This window comes from Podarcis erhardii (genome assembly GCF_964252035.2).
Source record: "Podarcis erhardii genome assembly, chromosome: 5".
NCBI lineage: Eukaryota > Metazoa > Chordata > Lepidosauria > Squamata > Lacertidae > Podarcis > Podarcis erhardii.
This window is the reverse complement of record NC_138509.1, coordinates 13902976-13919900: the sequence shown is the minus strand read 5'-3', so window position 1 is coordinate 13919900 and position 16925 is coordinate 13902976. Positions and strand designations below refer to the sequence as shown.

The window sequence follows — 16925 nt, the reverse complement described above, 5'->3', positions numbered from 1 at the left end:
CAACCCCAGAGTTGTCCGCGACTGGACCTAATGGTCAGGGTTCCCTTTACCTTATCCCCAAAATAAACCAAGCCACCACGTGTAAGTGCTCTTACCGCAAAGGTTATGAATGATTTTAGACAGTTCAGTGCGAGAAAATACTTCAGATTTTCTTTAAAGGAAGACTCAAGAGGAGATAAGAGTGTCATTTGTTTTGTTTTTTTTGTTTTTTGACAGTTTAATAGCTTCACATTGGTCTGTGATTAGTTCAGAATCTTTTCCTCTGTATTTTAATTGTCACTATCCATGGGCGAGAAAACATGCAACAGCCCTGTCTCTCCACGAGGGCTCATCACCACTAAAGACACTATTCTTTTAAAGAACACTTACAGATCACCCAAGGTGTCTGTTGCAACAGAAAATGTCTTGCTCCTCCCATCCCTACCATTCTATAAACTCCCCCCGCCCTCCCGATTCCCCCTTTCTGCGGCTGAGCCATTCCTGACTGACGTAAAGAAGGCTACGGTTCATATTCCCTGTGGACTATGTCAGTGGCAAGAGCTTCTGGGATCCTTTCCCCCAACACAGAAAAGTAGATACAGTCAAGGTTGTTCCTTTTTCTACCTGGGATGAATTTAGGGAGGAGGTCCAGCTGAAGAGGCCAGTTAAATGAAAGAACAACATGACAAGACGGACGAGAGGGAGATAACAGAGGGTAATATTGGTTGCCAATCCGAAACATCCCCCGAGATTTCTCTCCAAAGGTGTCCAAATACTCAGGCGATACTAGCAAGCAAAGAATCACAACACCCCGCCAGGTTAGGGTGTTTTCTTTTTATTCCTATTGTACAGCTGGGGAAACAGAAAGCACAAGGTGGCACAGCATGCCCAAATAAGGTCCCAAGGGGGGGAAAAAAACCCCTCCAAAGTCTTCAATTCACCTATTTGCATTGGCCATCAGACAGCCCTCTGTGGAAAGGGAGTAAAACTATAGGGAGAGCAATGGAGAAATATACCATGGCAGCAAAAGTAGAGGAATCAGGACACATGGGCAGAAATGCAAAAGATGCTAACATTTTTTTCATATTTTTTTCTTTTGCATAGAGAATATTTTCCCCCATTCGATTTTTTGTGTGTGTTTTTCTTTCCCTGCCTTTTCAATTTTTTTGTTTAGGTTTTTTTTATTTTATTAAAAAAAGAGTAGTGGTAAAGTCAACCACTTTTTGGGGGGGGGGCTGCTGTAGGTTGCCAGGGAAAAGGCCTTGTCAGGCTTGTTTGTTCCCACAGAGTCCGAGTTTGTGCTGTGCTTTATTGAACACAGAGCTTTGTTTTCAGTGAGCACAATGCGATTCGAACAGTACAGACGGTGCGTTCTTTTATCTACACGATGAGGTGAGCCTGTTTCAATCACTAGCATGATGAAGATGGAGAATGGGCTTATATACAAGAGGAATTGCCTTCACATTACAAACATCATCTTCCTACAAAGCAGCAAATTTCCCCCCGCAAATAACAAAATATTAAATAATTTTTGCATTTCCCGCATTGTCCAGTCCAGTTGAATCTATATGAATATTGATGGTTGTCTTCCGTAGAATATCATCACGTAAATCCCCCCCTTGTCGGTTACTAAACTTAACTATAATACTGCTTTACAATGCAACCCACCAACTGTAACTCAAAACAGCAGGGGCCAACACAAGAAATTCTTTGGCAAATGTAATACACATTTGCAGGTGGCTCTTCAGAAGACAAGGTAGAAAGACTTAAGACTCAGCCTAGTAGTCCTTTGCATAGGATGTTCCAAATAGAATTGCTTACTCTCTTTATGATCATGCCAGGCCAAATCAAAATCAATGTAACATTATCTATGTCAGCGGGCCCCAAATCAAGCCAGTGGTTATGGACAGACACACATTCCCCTTCTTTTCTACCAGTGTAAGTAAAAGACCATGACTATTCTCATTTGCATCTTCCTTTATTTGTGTTTTCCTGAACCAGATAATTTTAAGTAGGTGAGATGTGTCACTGTTCTTATACTCTCGCTTTTCTGGGATAGCCAAAGTTGGGGCTTCAAGGACCTAACAAGTTTTCAGTTGACCCAGTTAGCTATTTTCCTTCCCAGACATTCTGGGGTACATTTAACACTAGTCAAATGGGCAATAGTACATGGGCCGTTCCCCAAACAGTGTCATAAATACAGGCATGAGTAACTGGTGTGTATGTGTGTGTTTAAATTGTTGAGCGATGTAGGGACCCTAGCTGGATAAAGCTGAATTTGGGATGAGGTTTGAGGAAGCACTGAAACAGTTTCTGTTTGCCCAATATTTCTTTGTGTGCACTGGATGAGATAAAAAAGCAGGTATATTTACAGAATGATTTCCTGCTACAACCTTATAATTTGGGGGTGTTAATGGCATACAGTATATAGCACAGATGTGGATATAGGTAACTTCCGTAGGCCTGGAACATAAAAGCCTGTTCTTGTGAGTGTCTGCGACAAGCAAACAATTGTTTGAATCGTCTCAGACAAATATAGGTGAATTAAAAGAGAGTTGGTCAATTCACCTGGGGCAAGCAGGTTACAGAGAAAAATGGAAAGGCGCCATTGGAGTTCCTGGCGATCAACATGCTTTGTTGATCCCTATAAAAGGTGTTTATAAAGCAAAAGTATTGCCCCAAATACAGAGATCTCTTATTTCCCCTCGGATATGGCAATTTAGAAAAAGAAAACAGGGCTAAAAACCTTCTGCTTTACACTAGTTTGAAATTTGGTCCGCACTCTGCCTTCTGGAGATGTAAACTGGAGGAGGAGGTTGTTTTCGCCCCATGAATGCTTTCCCTTTCCCCTGTTGATAACTGCTCACCACATAGCAGATTTATGAAATATAAAATGTGAGCAAATTTTGTTCTGCCATCTTCTGCTTAAATGTCACCCTTCACAGCCAACCCTGCTGCAAATTCCACATGCAAAAACAATGTCTGTAAACCATCAGTTAATGCAGTTGTGCCTTTCTGCATGAAATGGCTCCCATCTGCATGTTTATTTTTGATCCTGGCATTTTGAGAGTTTGCATAATTTGGGATTTTTTAACCATAGGATATTTCATGGTGTGGTCGCAAGAGGAGACGAGCGCTGCTTACGGAACTTAAAGCGGATGCCAAGATAAGAGGATGGAGAGTGATGCAGGATCCCACCTCTCTGTTGCAGCAACCTTTTATAAGAACGGTAACTGCGTGTTTTTATCTATGGGTCCACAAAGACAGGAAATTAGCCTTAAAATTAAAAAAGAGTGAACTTCTTAGAAATCCAAATTCTGCTCAGTTTTTAGGCATGCAGAAACAAGGAAATGAACAGCCCCCAGGAACAGGGAAGTTGCTGTGCTGACTGATGTAAGACTCAGTTAAAACAAGCTTGAGGTTCAAGGATAAAACACCTGCTTTTTGCTGTATGCCACTATTTCAGAGTACTACAGCTCCATGGAGAGTAGAAACACCCCCCCCCCTTACCCCAGACCTCTAGTCCATATTGGTATAGCAGAAATGGAAGGACAGAGAACCAGAAAACATTCCCAGTTAGTCTGGAATTGTTTTTGTCCAGTGTCACATGCCCGAAATGTTTCTACCCCTTCAGCAGTGATTAATGAAATGTGGCACACCAGTCGCTGGGGGATTTAAGCTTTTTCCTTCATAAATCTTGCTGGAGTTGTGTATTAGGTGAACAAGTTCCCCCACAGAATACACTTGCACTCCTCGCCGCCATGCATGTAACAACTCCGGCGCGTAACAGGAAAAGAATGAAACCTAGGAATGAAAAGGGAGAATTATTCTTCATGTCTGCCGTTCAGGCTGGGGAGCTATTTCAGCTTGTTTTTGCCAGGACTTTTTGATTTTTAGAAAACGGGGGGGATTTGTTCATTTCCCTCCCCTTCTTTTTTGTTTTGTTTTTTTTACAGACCTTCAGGACAAAGCATTAAAAACAGTTATATTTATATATCTATTTATATAGTTCTTGATTTTGCCAGCAGGTTGACATCGCTCCATACTCCTGTCTGACTTGACTGTAGGTGTGTGTGTGCATATGTGTGAGAGACTTGCCATCCCAACTCCAGCCTGTAAGGTTATGACATCGGACGCAGTCGTTCTTCGGATGGAACGGTAAGGAAACCAAGGCCTTATTCAACCAACCTATGGAGGAAATGGGAGGGAAACGGGTCACACAAAACAACCCTTGTCGGACACACAGAGAGGATGACACAGGTCTTTCCCCGCTTTGCTAGACCGAGCCAGAGTTGGTCCCCTCTGGCTTCCGGGAACCGTCGCTTATCATGCGGAGATGTTTTTCACAGACGATCTCTTGGGGGAGAACAATGAGTTGGTACGCAGCATTCTCTCCTTCGTTACCTTCTGTCCAGACCACTCCCAAAAGACGACAGTGCAGGCTATATATTGCTCAGATTCCCCTCAGGCTTAAGAGGTTTGGGAAGCCTCGCATGGAAGGCTAGAGAGCCGAGGAACAATTTGTGTGGGGTGGTCTGAAGTACTGCAGTGGCAATAGTGACAGGAGCAGGAGCACTGGCCGCAGTCCTGCTTTTGCCATCAATCCAGTGAAGTAGCTTGGTTGGGTTACAAGGGGCATGAAGTTCTCAAAAATGTGCGGTATTCCAGTACGTTTCTGCAGTCTGAAAGAGGGCGGAGGGGGCAGAAGGGGCAGGCGAGGGACACGGAGAAAGTTTTCTTCATCCTTCCGAGTGGCGCAGAATGTTCATCAGACAGGTACAATATGGAGGCCTAGGCTGTCACCCTGCAGTTTCATGTGGTTTCCATGGTAACTAGTGGCGGTCATAGGCAGCGGCAGCAGTGGGAGGTGCGGAGCCCCGGGATGTGGCACTATAATAATAAGGGGAACCTGAAAGTTAACACAGGAGAAGAATGGACTGATTGAAAGGACATACAGTAAAATAAAATAAGAAAAGAAAGGAAGAGAAAGAGAGAGAGAGAGGCATATTAAAAGGAACTAGAGACAGAAACCCGAGGATGGGGACTCATTAGTGGCCAATATAAAGAACAGGGAACCTGCATTTGCTAAATTACCATATTTTTCGCTCTATAAGACGCACCAGACCACAAGACGCACCTAGTTTTTGGAGGAGGAAAACAAGAAAAAATATATTCTGAATCTCAGAAGCCAGAACAGCAAGAGGGATCGCTGCGCAGTGAAAGCAGCAATCCCTCTTGCTGTTCGGGCTTCTGGGATAGCTGCGCAGCCTGCATTCGCTCCATAAGATGCACACACATTTCCCCTTACTTTTTAGGAGGGAAAAAGTGAGTCTTATAGAGCAAAAAATATGGTACCTAGTGCTAGTCACACAGAAAGAGTTCTGGTGCAGCAGCTGCATTCTGGATTCCAGTTAGATGATGTTCAGGAGGATAACCTAGATTCATAGGAGCCAACTCCTAGAGGCCAAAGGTCCCTTTGGCCTCCTAGTAACATATTTGAGGGGGTCAGTCCAAGTTGATGGACATTGCCATTCAAATGGTATGTGTCTTGTGATTGATTAGGTGGGGCAAAATATTGGGCCCCACAATATTTATTCAAGTTGGCACCCCTGCCTAGATTCCTCGTGTAGCAATTACCTCATGCCTGCATTCATAGGAATAATTCCCCTAAAGCACCTCATGGATACCAAATGTCAGATTGGAAACCTCTCTGCTGTTCCACCACAATTACAATTCAGAATGTTTTGTAAGGAATGTTATGGTGCTGAAAACTTTACTTGCTTTGTGAGCTTACTGAGCTTCAAGCTTCCCAAATACCTGGGTTGCCTGGTCCACTCCAGGGAGTACTGATCTGGTTTTTTAAATTAAAGAAATGGGTACATAGCCTTCTTTGTATCGTGTTAAATATTCAGCCCTGCTAAATATTCAGGAGTGCTGAAAATCAGGGGAGGAAAAGGGGTGGGCCTTTAAAACAAAGCTGCAAAGCAGACAGCGATTAAACTGATGGGAAAAGGGGAGTTTGTAAAAAAGTGTGACATATTTTACAAAAGGGCTGTTGGCTGCTGCTAAGGGCAAGGCTGATTTTTGCAACAACAAAACCAGAAGAGCACAAACCTGAAGCATGTGGTGCAATGGATCAGTGTGTCTGGCTGTTAGCTAGGCTGGAGGTTCAAGCCCACCCAGGGATGGGTGTGGGCAGATGTCCTGCATTGCAGGGGGTTGGACTAGATGACCCCTGGGGTCCCACCCAACTCTAGAATTGGGTATAGAACATGTCTGCACCTGCCAGTTTTGTGTTACAAGTACTGAGAAGTGGAGCACAGCGTTTTGCTTAAGCAGTCAATTTTAGGGGACTTGAGGTGAAGGTGTAGGAAGGGCCTGAACCAGCAAAAGTATGGAATTGTTTCTAGTCCCTCGGCCTAATAATAATAATAATAATAATAATAATAATAATAATAATAATAATTTATTATTTATACCCCGCCCATCTGGCTGGGCTTCCCCAGCTACTCTGGGCGGCTTCCCAAAAAAATATTAAAATACTGTAATACATCAGATATTAAAAGCTTCCCTAAACAGGGCTTCCTTCAGATGTCTTCTAAAAGTCTGGTAGTTGTTGTTCTCTTTGACATCTGGTGGGAGGGCGTTCTTATGTTGCCCATTAGTTTGTTGCTTATGTTGCTATCTTATGTTGCCCATTAGGAAGCTGGACTAGATATGCCTTTGCTCTGATGCAGCAGGACTGTTCTTATGTTCTTACGATGTGTGCAGAGGAACTGATCAGATTCTTAGGGTGGTGCGTGTAGGACCAGAGAAAGGAAAGGGTGCTCAGTAACAGCCATATCAACTAGGTAAGACCCCCGTGGCTTTTTGGAGAAATACCCTCGCAGGTGGAAGATATCCTTCTCTGTGAGTTTCTTCACACAGTCAGTAAACAACTGCTTTTAACGCACTTCAATTTCTGATGCGTTTACATGATCAAGGGGCTAATCAGATGCAGAAAAGAGATGGAAGCTAATGAAAAGAGCCCCGTGAGAATTAAAGACTCTTGTCTCAAATCTGTTTCATATTAGGATAAATGGCTCTGTAAATAGCTGTGAGGCCCTCATCTCAGGCATGCAGAGATGGGGGTACTTTGGAATTCGCTGCGAGTACACAGGGGAGCTCACGTGGGAAAGTGGGTGGGATAAAACCCTCTGGGGTTCTGTGCTTACACAGGAGGGACTCGATAATATTTATTTTGCCCGTGCATGAATGCTTCTCTAAAGTGCCCAGAGAGCATGATGTACTGAGAGGGAATGTTGCAGGTCATCTTGGGTCTAGGGCTAACTACCGTATTTTTCGCTCTATAAGATGCACCAGACCACAAGACACACCTAGTTTTTGGAGGAGAAAAACAAGAAAAAAAATATTCTGAATCTCAGAAGCCAGAACAGCAAGAGGGATCGCTGCGCAGTGAAAGCAGCGATCCCTCTTGCTGTTCTGGCTTCTGGGATAGCTGCGCAGCCTGCATTCGCTCCATAAGACGCACACACATTTCCCCTTACTTTTTAGGAGGGAAAAAGTGAGTCTTATAGAGCAAAAAAATACGGTAATCCTCATCTGGTCTGACACCTGAGCCTTCCAGTAGCAGTCTGTGGGAGGGCTAGACTGGCCCATGCAGCCATCACCCTGACCTGCTTAAGTAAATTGCAGTGATGCTGGAGTCTGGAGCTACTTATCCTATCTTCTATTATAACAGACCCTCCAAGTGTCCCTATTTTCCAGGGACAGTCCCGGATTTACAGGAGTTGTCCCAGTTTCTGATTTGATCTCAGAATGTCCCATTTTCCCTTAGGATGCCCCTATTTTCATTGGAGACATGTTGGAGGGTATGGAGTTATGCGACCCCCCGAGCCAAGGAAATAAGTAAGTGTACAACCTTGGACATATGGAGGAAGCCCTATATAGGGAAGTTTTTAAATGTTTAATGTTTTATTATGTTTTTATAGATGTTTGAAGCTGCCCAGTGTGGCTGGGGAAACCCAGTTAGATGGGTGATGTACTACTACTGCTGTTGCTGTTTGAATAGGACGTCCCTATTTTCATTGGAGAAATATTGGATGGTATGTTATAATGGTGGTCCAGAAGGCCACATCCTGTCCCGTCAAATTGGCCAACTTTTGCAACAGGAGTTTCCATAGCCTCTTTTTTCACATGCCTTTCATAAAATGGGGGGGGGGGGCAAGCTGGAGACATAGCTGTTAGGAAAACTGAAAGTTGCATGAGTGCTGCACACATTTCTTTTCTGTTGTTATCTTTGTTGTTTTCTGGTTAGGCTTTGCAGGTTTCTGAAATGCTACAAAACCCTACAGAACCAGTTTACCAGAAACAGTTCCAGAATCAGTACACTCTACGGGACTACAATCTGTTTCTAGCCAGTTTGGTCCTGTAAAAACTGAGGTAGGTGGCTGTCTGAACACCACTACCTGCCATTTTCAGGTTTTGAAAAGCTTTGCTAACTTAGTAATAGTGAGATATTAACGATCCTGGAATAAACTTTGACTATTACTAAGTTGAGGGATGCGGGTGGCGCTGTGGTCCATAGAGCCTAGGGCTTGCCGATCAGAAGGTTGGCGGTTCAAATCCCCGCTATGGGGTGAGCTCCTGTTGCTCGGTCCCTGCTCCTGCCAACCTAGCAGTTCAGGAGCACGTCAGAGTGCAAGTAGATAAATAGGTACCGCTCTGGCAGGAAGGTAAACAACATTTCCGTGGGCTGCTCTGGTTCGCCAGAAGCGGCTTAGTCATGCTGGCCACATGACCCGGAAGCTGTATGCTGGCTCCCTTGGCCAGTAAAGCGAGGTGAGCACCGCAACCCCAGAGTTGGCCACGACTGGACCTAATGGTCAGGGGTCCCTTTACCTTTACCTTATTACTAAGTTATTAAAGCTTTTTAAGCCATTGTGTCCCATTTCTTTTCCAGACTATCAAACACTGCCCATTGTCTTATAGGGTTTTCTGTTAATTGATTTTGCCAACGGTGTGTTCTTTATAACCTTACTGTTCGCTGCTTAGAAACTCTGGTGTTAAGCAATGTATACCTTGTTCAAATAAATAAATAGCCTTGCAAAACAGAGACGTGGGCAGGGGTGTGGAGTGGGGGAAATAACTAAAGGTACCTCATTTGTATAAATGATCAGGTCATCCTCAAATTATTAACTGCCAGGAACAATGAACTGAGCTGATGGCTAAATCATGAAGTCATTTGAAGGTGGGAATGTACCCTCCGTCCCACCCCCTGGTGAAATAGAAACAAATAAGGAAAAGAAAACAAGGAGACAAACAGAAGGAGAGAGCAAGAGATGGAAGGGGATGCAAGAGAGATACTCACTTAGTAACGCAGGGTTGCTGAACCTCCAGGCCTCGTTGTAGGTTGTGTACTGAGGGTGGCTGTAAGGATTTCCTGAGAATTCACTCCCTAGAAAAGAGCAAAGGAGGGGGTGAGTCATTCATTAAGTATGTTGCACACTGAAGGTGAGGGAGCAAAATTGTGACAATGCCTAAAAGGGGAGAGGGGGAGCGTGAAGCCACACTTGTGAGTTTTCTCCTTGTTACCCATGTTTCCTTGTGCTTTCTCTATCTCCCCACTTTCATAATAATAATAATAATTTATTATTTATACCCCGCCCATCTGGCTGGGCTTCCCCAGCCACTTTGGTCGGCTTCCAAAAAAATATTAAAATACTGCAATACATCAAACACTAAAAGCTTCCCTAAACAGGGCTGCCTTCAGATGTCTTCTAAAAATCTGGTAGTTGTTGTTCTCTTTGACATCTGGTGGGAGGGCGTTCCACAGGGAGGGTGCCACTACCGAGAAGGCCCTCTGCCTGGTTCCCTGTAACTTGGCTTCTCGCAGCGAGGGAACTGCCAGAAGGCCCTTGGTGCTGGACCTCAGTGTCCGATAGAACGATGGAGGTGGAGACGCTCTTTCAGGTATACTGGACCGAGGCCGTTTAGGGCTTTAAAGGTCAGCACCGACACTTGGAATTGTGCTCGGAAACGTACTGGGATTTCGTACCATGATTTCAGCTTTGCCTGTGTGGACTAACGCAATGCAGGCATTAAACGTCTTCTATTTCTGACGTGCTGTTTCGGAGGATTTGGTCTGCCTAACCTACGGACGCAAATTGTGAGCTGGCGGGAAGGGGTGGTTTCAAAGGGGTGGGTGCAAAGATGCCCTTCCACTTGCCCAAGGGGACGACTCCCTGCTTTCCTCTCCCCCTGCGGCCACCAGCACACCCTCAAAATCTGCTCCAAGCAGTTGGGAGAACCCTCTGGAGCAGATTTTGGGGATGTGTGGAAAGAGAAGAAGAAGAAGGGGCAGTCCTTCTGTGTGAGTGGAATGCTGCTCATACAGTGTTAGGTACAACCTCAAGGTGTTCTTAATATATAAAATACTGTATTTTTCGCTCTATAAGACGCACCAGACCACAAGACACGCCTAGTTTTTGGAGGAGGAAAACAAGAAAAAAAATATTCTGAATCTCAGAAGCCAGAACAGCAAGAGGGATCGCTGCGCAGTGAAAGCAGCAATCCCTCTTGCTGTTCTGGCTTCTGGGATAGCTGCGCAGCCTGCTTTCGCTCCATAAGGTGCACACACATTTCCCCTTACTTTTTAGTAGGGCAAAAGTGAGTCTTATAGAGCAAAAAATATGGTATGTTGTATTTTCTAGGAAAGCTCAATCTCACCTAGGGATGGATGAATTCATTAGTTTTGATTTCTCTCATTTTCCCAGTCTTAAGTACTGTTCACCACATTTCTGAATTAGTTTGTGGAGTGTCGTTGTTGTTTCAAAACCAGCATCTCACATTGCACATTTCTCCTTGTAGACACATTTATGCAAACAGTTCCCCCTAAAGTTATGCATTTTGTATATTGTTTTCACTAATACGTGCATTTTTTTTTGGCCCACTTTCCTCTAGGGGGTTGGTTACATGACGCTCAGGGTCCCGTCCAAGTCTACATTTCTTTGATTCTAATATAACTTATTTTTTGCTCTATAAGACTTTTTCCTGCCTAAAAAGTAAGGGGAAATGTGTTTGTGTGTCTTATGGAGCGAATGCAGGCTGCGCAGCTATCACAGAAGCCAGAACAGAAAGAGGGATTGCTGATTTCACTGTGCAGCGATTCCTCTTGCTGTTCTGGCTTCTGAATATTTTTTTTTTCTTGTTTTCCTCCTCCAAAAACTTGTGGTCTGGTGTGTCGTATTTTTCGCTCTATAAGATGCATTTTTTTCCTGTTGGATAATTGCATCACAAAATTCGTAGAAGTGCAAATTTCAAATGTGCAAATTTTGTGTTTCGGCTTACGCATCGTTTCAGGGAGCGCAAATTGGGTGGCTTTGCAAAAGAATGGAAATTGTGCAGAATTTCTTCCCCCATTCCTGTAAGGAAAGCATGTGCAGGGACTTGTCCAAGTCAGAGAGGAGTTTCTTCACAAAGCCCTATCTGTGTCTGTAAAAAGAAGTCTCAGCTGCTCCCCCTTCTCCCATCTGTATTGTCACCCTAAACTGTTTACAGTGAATCTGAAGTGCAGGTTAAGTAGAGGAGAAAGAGCCTCTCTCTCTCTCTTTCTCTCTCTCCAGAGCAGTCAAGGGGATCCAGGGAGGGAGAAGCAGCGAGTGTGAAAGGTGTTTATTGACGAGGAGTGAAAGGAAACGTGCTGCAGGATAATGAGCTTTTGAGCTCAACTGTGACCAAGAGGAACTGAGCTATCTCCTTCCCCGATCACTAATGAAACACATGTAATTTCCTCATCAGCACTGGATTCTGTTTAACTGCTCCCTTTACAGCAGACCCTGGCTGTGACCTGCTCTCTCTTGGCTGGTCCCAAAGCTTTTCTGCCAAAGCCTAGGATGTTCTGTAAACGTTGCCAAGGAGTCAGAAGGCAAGCGGAGGCCAGGCTTTGGAGGAATAACAAAGGGTCCCCACAGAGGAAAAGGGTCCCTGGACATTACAGGCCTGTCCTGAGGAACCACCACCCCAAATCGCCAGGAAGTGCTGTAATTCAGTATGCTGATGACACCCAACTCTATCTGTTGAGGGATGGCCATCCTGACTCGGCCCCAGACACACAAATCAGATGTTTGGAAGCTGTGGCTGGATGGTTACGTGAGAGCTGGTGGAAGTTAAATCCTTTGAAGACAGAGGTCCTTTGGCTGGGACAGGACGATATGGGATTGGAGGGGCAACTCCCATCTCTTGCAGGGGTGCAATTAGTGCCAGCACCGTCCGTTAAGAGTTTGGGTTTAATCTTCGACACCTCCCTTTCCATGGAGGCGCAGATTGCAGCTATAACAAAGGCGGCATTTTCCCATCTCCGCCAAGCTAAGCAGTTGGCTCCTTACCTCTCTCTCGCCCTGACCTAGCCACTGTGATCCGCGATGGTCACCTCCAGACTGGATTATTGTAACTTGTTCTATGTGGGGCTGCCCTTGAGACTGACCCAGAAACTCCAGCGGGTGCAGAATGCCACGGCGAGACTCCTTACAGGGTCCTTGCTGCGAGATCACATTCACCTGGTGCTACACCAGCTGCAGTGGCTCCCAGTGGAGTACAGGATCAGGTTTAAGGTGCTGGTTTTAACCTGTAAAGCCCTATATGGCCTAGGACCCTCGTACCTACGGGACCGCCTCTCCTGGTATGTCCCACAGAGGAACTTACAGTCTTCAAACAGAAACATCTTGAAGGTCCCAGGCCACAGAGAGGTTAGGCTGGCCTCAACTAGAGCCAGGGCTTTTTTGGTTGTGGCTCCGATCTGGTGTAATGCTCTGTCACAAGAGACTAGGGCCCTGCGGGACTTGACATCTTTCCACAGGGCCTGCAAGACAGAGCTGTTCCACCAGGCCTTTGGCCAGGGCACAACCTGACTCCGTCCTTTGGCAATCTTCACAGAACTCTAGCCCAATGGTTGCCATCAATTTGATTTGAATTACTTTTATAATGAAATGATTTTAGAATGTTGTATTATTTTATTGTTGTTAGCTGCCCTGAGCCCGGTTTCGGCTGGGGAGGGCGGGATATAAATAAAATTATTATTATTATTATTATTATTATTATTATTATTATTATTATTATTATTACAAGTGGCAGAGCATCATCTGTTTTGCATGCAGAAGTTCCCTGCTTAAAAACTCAGCATCTCCAGCTAGGCAGGGGAGAGAGGCGTCTCTGAAATCCAGGAGACCTGCTGCCAGTGTAAAAAATTTTGAGCTAGATGGTTCAATGGTCTGATCAGATGATCCTCAGGGTCCCTTCCTACAATACTATGAGTCTGAGACTCAGTCTAAAGCATCTTCCTACTCCTTTTTCAAGCACCAGGGGATATACCTTCCACTAGCCTCATAGGACTTTGCTGGTCAATGTGGTTCACCGGTGGTGTCCCCGTTTCTCAGGGGAACTGGGGAACCAGGCTTCTCCCAGCTCCAGAAACAGGCTCACATAATATCTCTAGGACAGTGATAGCAACTGAGGGTAAATGTCAGAAATAGAAATTTATCTCCTGGAGACGGGGGAGTACCATCCAGGTGCCAATCATTCAGAAGGAAGGACTTTCCCCAAGTATCTCCTCAAAATTTAATACCCCTACTGTTTCGCCAGAGTGGTTCATGCTCTAGTTATCTCCCGCTTGGACTACTGCAATGCACTCTATGTGGGGCTACCTTTGAAGGTGACCCGGAAACTACAATTAATCCAGAATGCAGTAGATAGACTGGTGACTGAGAGTGGCCGCCGAGACAATATAACACTGGCTTCCAGTATGTTTCCGAGCACAATTCAAAATGTTGGTGCTGACTTTTAAAGCCCTAAATGACCTCGGTCCTGTATACCTGAAGAAGCATCTCCACCCCCACCATTCAGCTGAGGTCCAGCACCAAGGGCCTTCTGATGGTTCCCTCCCTGCGAGAAATGAGATTGCTGGGAACATGGCAGAGGGCCTTCTCAGTAGTGGTGCCTGCCCTCCCATCAGATGTCAAGGAAATGAACAACTATCTGACTTTTAGAGGACATCTGAAGGCAACCCTCTTTAGGGAAGTTTTTAATGTTTGATGTTTTCTCGTGTTTTTAAAATCTGTTGGAAGCCACTCAGAGTGGTTGGGGAAACCCAGCCAGATGGGTGGGGTATAAATAATAAATTATTATTATTTAAAAGACTTCTCTTCTTCACATGTACCTTAAGAATCTCTTTCAGTAATAATAATCAGTATCTAGACAAGTTGCCATCCAACCTGTTGTTGGTTTGCTGCTTTCCCATGATTTAAATCCTCACTTAGTTCAAGCCAACATGAATGCTTAATGCAAAATACGTAGGTTTCATATTCAGGACTGGCAACTCCACAGTATTTCCAAGCTGTTTCAGTTTTGATCCATGTACATTCCCACAAGATGCTCTCCTGCCAGCAATAATGCCAGGATGCGTCTGTGTTTTGTTGTGTGTTCCCCACTTCCCTAAACAGTGGGATGTTCCAGGGCATCACTCTATCACTCTACAGGTGTGGTTTCCTTTGTGTGAGAGAGCTCACTCACACACACACACACACACACACAGGCAAAAAACAGTGGAGGGAAACAGCAGCAAGCACTCCGATGAGCAGCAGATCTACTACCCAATACCAGATCCCCAGAGAAAGCCCTGAATCTTCAAAGTTCCTTCAGCCAACACTTAGTCATCAGATGTATTCTTACCCCAGTCTCCTCCCTTTAGTTTGCAGGGTGGGGAGGAGGCCATTATCCTATTCAAGTACACTGAGATTGCCATTTCCCTACCAATCATTAGCTCCCATCAGCCAACTATTCTGAGCTATTAGTAGCAATCTAGCTTGGCCAGCAATGCAATAGTGTTTGGAAGTGTGTGCACATAGCTATACATCTAACTGGCACACATATTAATCCTTTCCGTGTTTGCAGTTTTGTTCCCTCCGAATGCAAAAAGGGGAGCTGGCCTTTTAAAAAAATTAGTTCATGAACTCTGATTCACTGAAAGGAGATGCAAGGTATGTTGATTATTTGCGATAAAATGTGCAAGCTCTCTGTATGCCTTAGGCTCACGCTGAGACCCATCAGGTGATTAGATAAAAAGTAGTTCTCATACAGAATTACTGTTGGTGCAGAATGCAATGGCCAGGTTGCTGACTGGGTCTAGACTGTCTGAGCCCATGAAACCAATGCTGGCCTGACTACAGTGGCTACTAATTAGTTCCTGGCCCAATTCAAGTGCTGGGTTTGACCTATAAGGCTGATGCAACCCAGGACCCCAATACTTCAAGGACTGCCACTCCTGAAAACAAAAGTCAAAACCACTAAGAGACAGATCTAACTTGACTGCCCACCAGAATATAATTGATAGGGCCAAGCAGACCTCTCTTGGAAGGCTGCTCTAAATTTTGGGTACCATCACTGAAAAGTCCCAAACTCTTGTGCCCATCTGTTATACATCCAAGGGCAGAGAGAGGAGTGTCTTAGTGTAGCAAACTCATTCGGCGCAGGATACGGTTCCTGAGATATTCTGGTCTCAGGTCATTTAGAGGCCAAAAAAGAAGAATCAAGCCTGAAAAGGTTGGAGAAATAATGATTTGACTTACTGGCTCCACTCAGAACATTTGCAGCAGCTGCCACATTTTCTACCAATCGAAATTTCCCAACTGTTTTCAGTATCATCCAAGAAAACTCTGAGCTGGTTGACGAACAAACCCTCAAGCACCTTGCCCAAATATGACAAATTTGAAAATAAAAGCAATAGACTGTTCTTCTATCTAACTGAAACAGTTGCAAATGTGTCAAAGCAAGAAGAACTTACCAGGCACCATTCCTGCAAGAGTTGAGGTTGGGTAGCTGCCCTGTCCGGTTGGTGGAACATGGGGTGGGTAGCCAGGCAAGGTTGTGCTTGCCATGTCACGACCTAGCAAGGAGAAAAAGCAGGGAGAGCCGATTTCAGTACAGTAGCTCAGGGTGTGAACTTTAAGGAAGGAAGCTGCTAGTTCACAGAGTGCACCTCAGCTGCGAGCTCACTAGGTGGCATTTGGGTGTAGCAGGTTGTTTGGCAGATAAACATTCTTACCTCTACAAAGGCATCTGTACCTTCCTTAACAGAAGTTACAACGGTGCCTGTTGTGTTCAAAACAAACAAACAAAACCCTATGCGCTTTATTCAGTGATGCAGCTAGAATTGTATGCATGCTAGGTAAAGGTAAAGGTAAAGGGACCCCTGACCATCAGGTCCAGTCGTGGCCGACTCTGGGGTTGCAGCGCTCATCTCGCTTATTGGCCGAGGGAGCCGGCGTACAGTTTCTGGGTCATGACTTAGCTGCTTCTGACAAACCAGAGCAGCACACGGTAACGCTGTTTACCTTCCCGCTGGAGTGGTACCTATTTATCTACTTGCACTTTGACGTGCTTTCGAACTGCTAGGTTGGCAGGAGCAGGGACCAAGCAACGGGAGCTCACCCCGTCACGGGGATTAGAACCGCCAACCTTCTGATCAGCAAGTCCTAGGCTCTGTGGTTTAACCCACAGCGCCACCCGCATCCCTTGTATGCATGGGTATGTATGCATGCTAACCCAGAAGTAAATCAGATTCAGTTCAATAAGGGCAGGAGCAGAATTGGGCAACCATGCAGCCCTATCCTATGCAAGGAAGTTGCACTGAATTCAAAGTGATTTTGTGCCAGGTAAACACACCTACTATTGCAACCTAAGTCTCAGTTCCACAGCTTTGCGCAAGGATTAATGGGTATGGATTGTAATATACTTTGCGAAGCTAACAAGTCTTTAATTATATAGGTTAGCTCAGTTGGTGGAGCATGAGACTCTTAATCTCAGGGTCATAGGTTTGAGCCCCATGTTGGGCAGAAGATTCCTGCATTACAGCGGGTTGGACTAGATGACCGTTGTGTTCCCTTCCCATTCTA

At 45.0% G+C, this 16925-nt stretch overlaps 1 protein-coding gene and 1 long non-coding RNA gene across 11 annotated transcripts in view; one reads left to right on the top strand and one right to left on the bottom strand.

Moving 5' to 3' along the window:
* The first annotated feature begins 820 nt into the window (after window positions 1–820).
* Window positions 821–4114, top strand: LOC309343162. The gene is made up of 3 exons (XR_014157138.1): window positions 821–1963; window positions 2000–3208; window positions 3989–4114. It is a non-coding gene; the product is annotated as an uncharacterized lncRNA (long non-coding RNA).
* PAX2 (paired box 2) overlaps window positions 3953–16925 on the bottom strand; it is a 138208-nt gene continuing 125235 nt past the window's right edge. For 5 of the 10 annotated variants that reach the window (XM_081864353.1, XM_081864357.1, XM_081864351.1 and 2 more), the window contains 3 exons: window positions 15815–15916; window positions 9350–9436; window positions 3953–4167 (listed from right to left, as the gene is read on the bottom strand). In XM_081864353.1, coding sequence (XP_081720479.1) covers window positions 3977–4167; window positions 9350–9436; window positions 15815–15916 — 380 coding nt within the window. In that variant the 3' untranslated portion in view covers window positions 3953–3976. Of the gene's footprint in view, window positions 4889–9349; window positions 9437–15814; window positions 15917–16925 lie in introns of all 10 variants that reach the window. The other 5 variants (XM_081864359.1, XM_081864355.1, XM_081864354.1 and 2 more) reach the window with 3 other exon arrangements.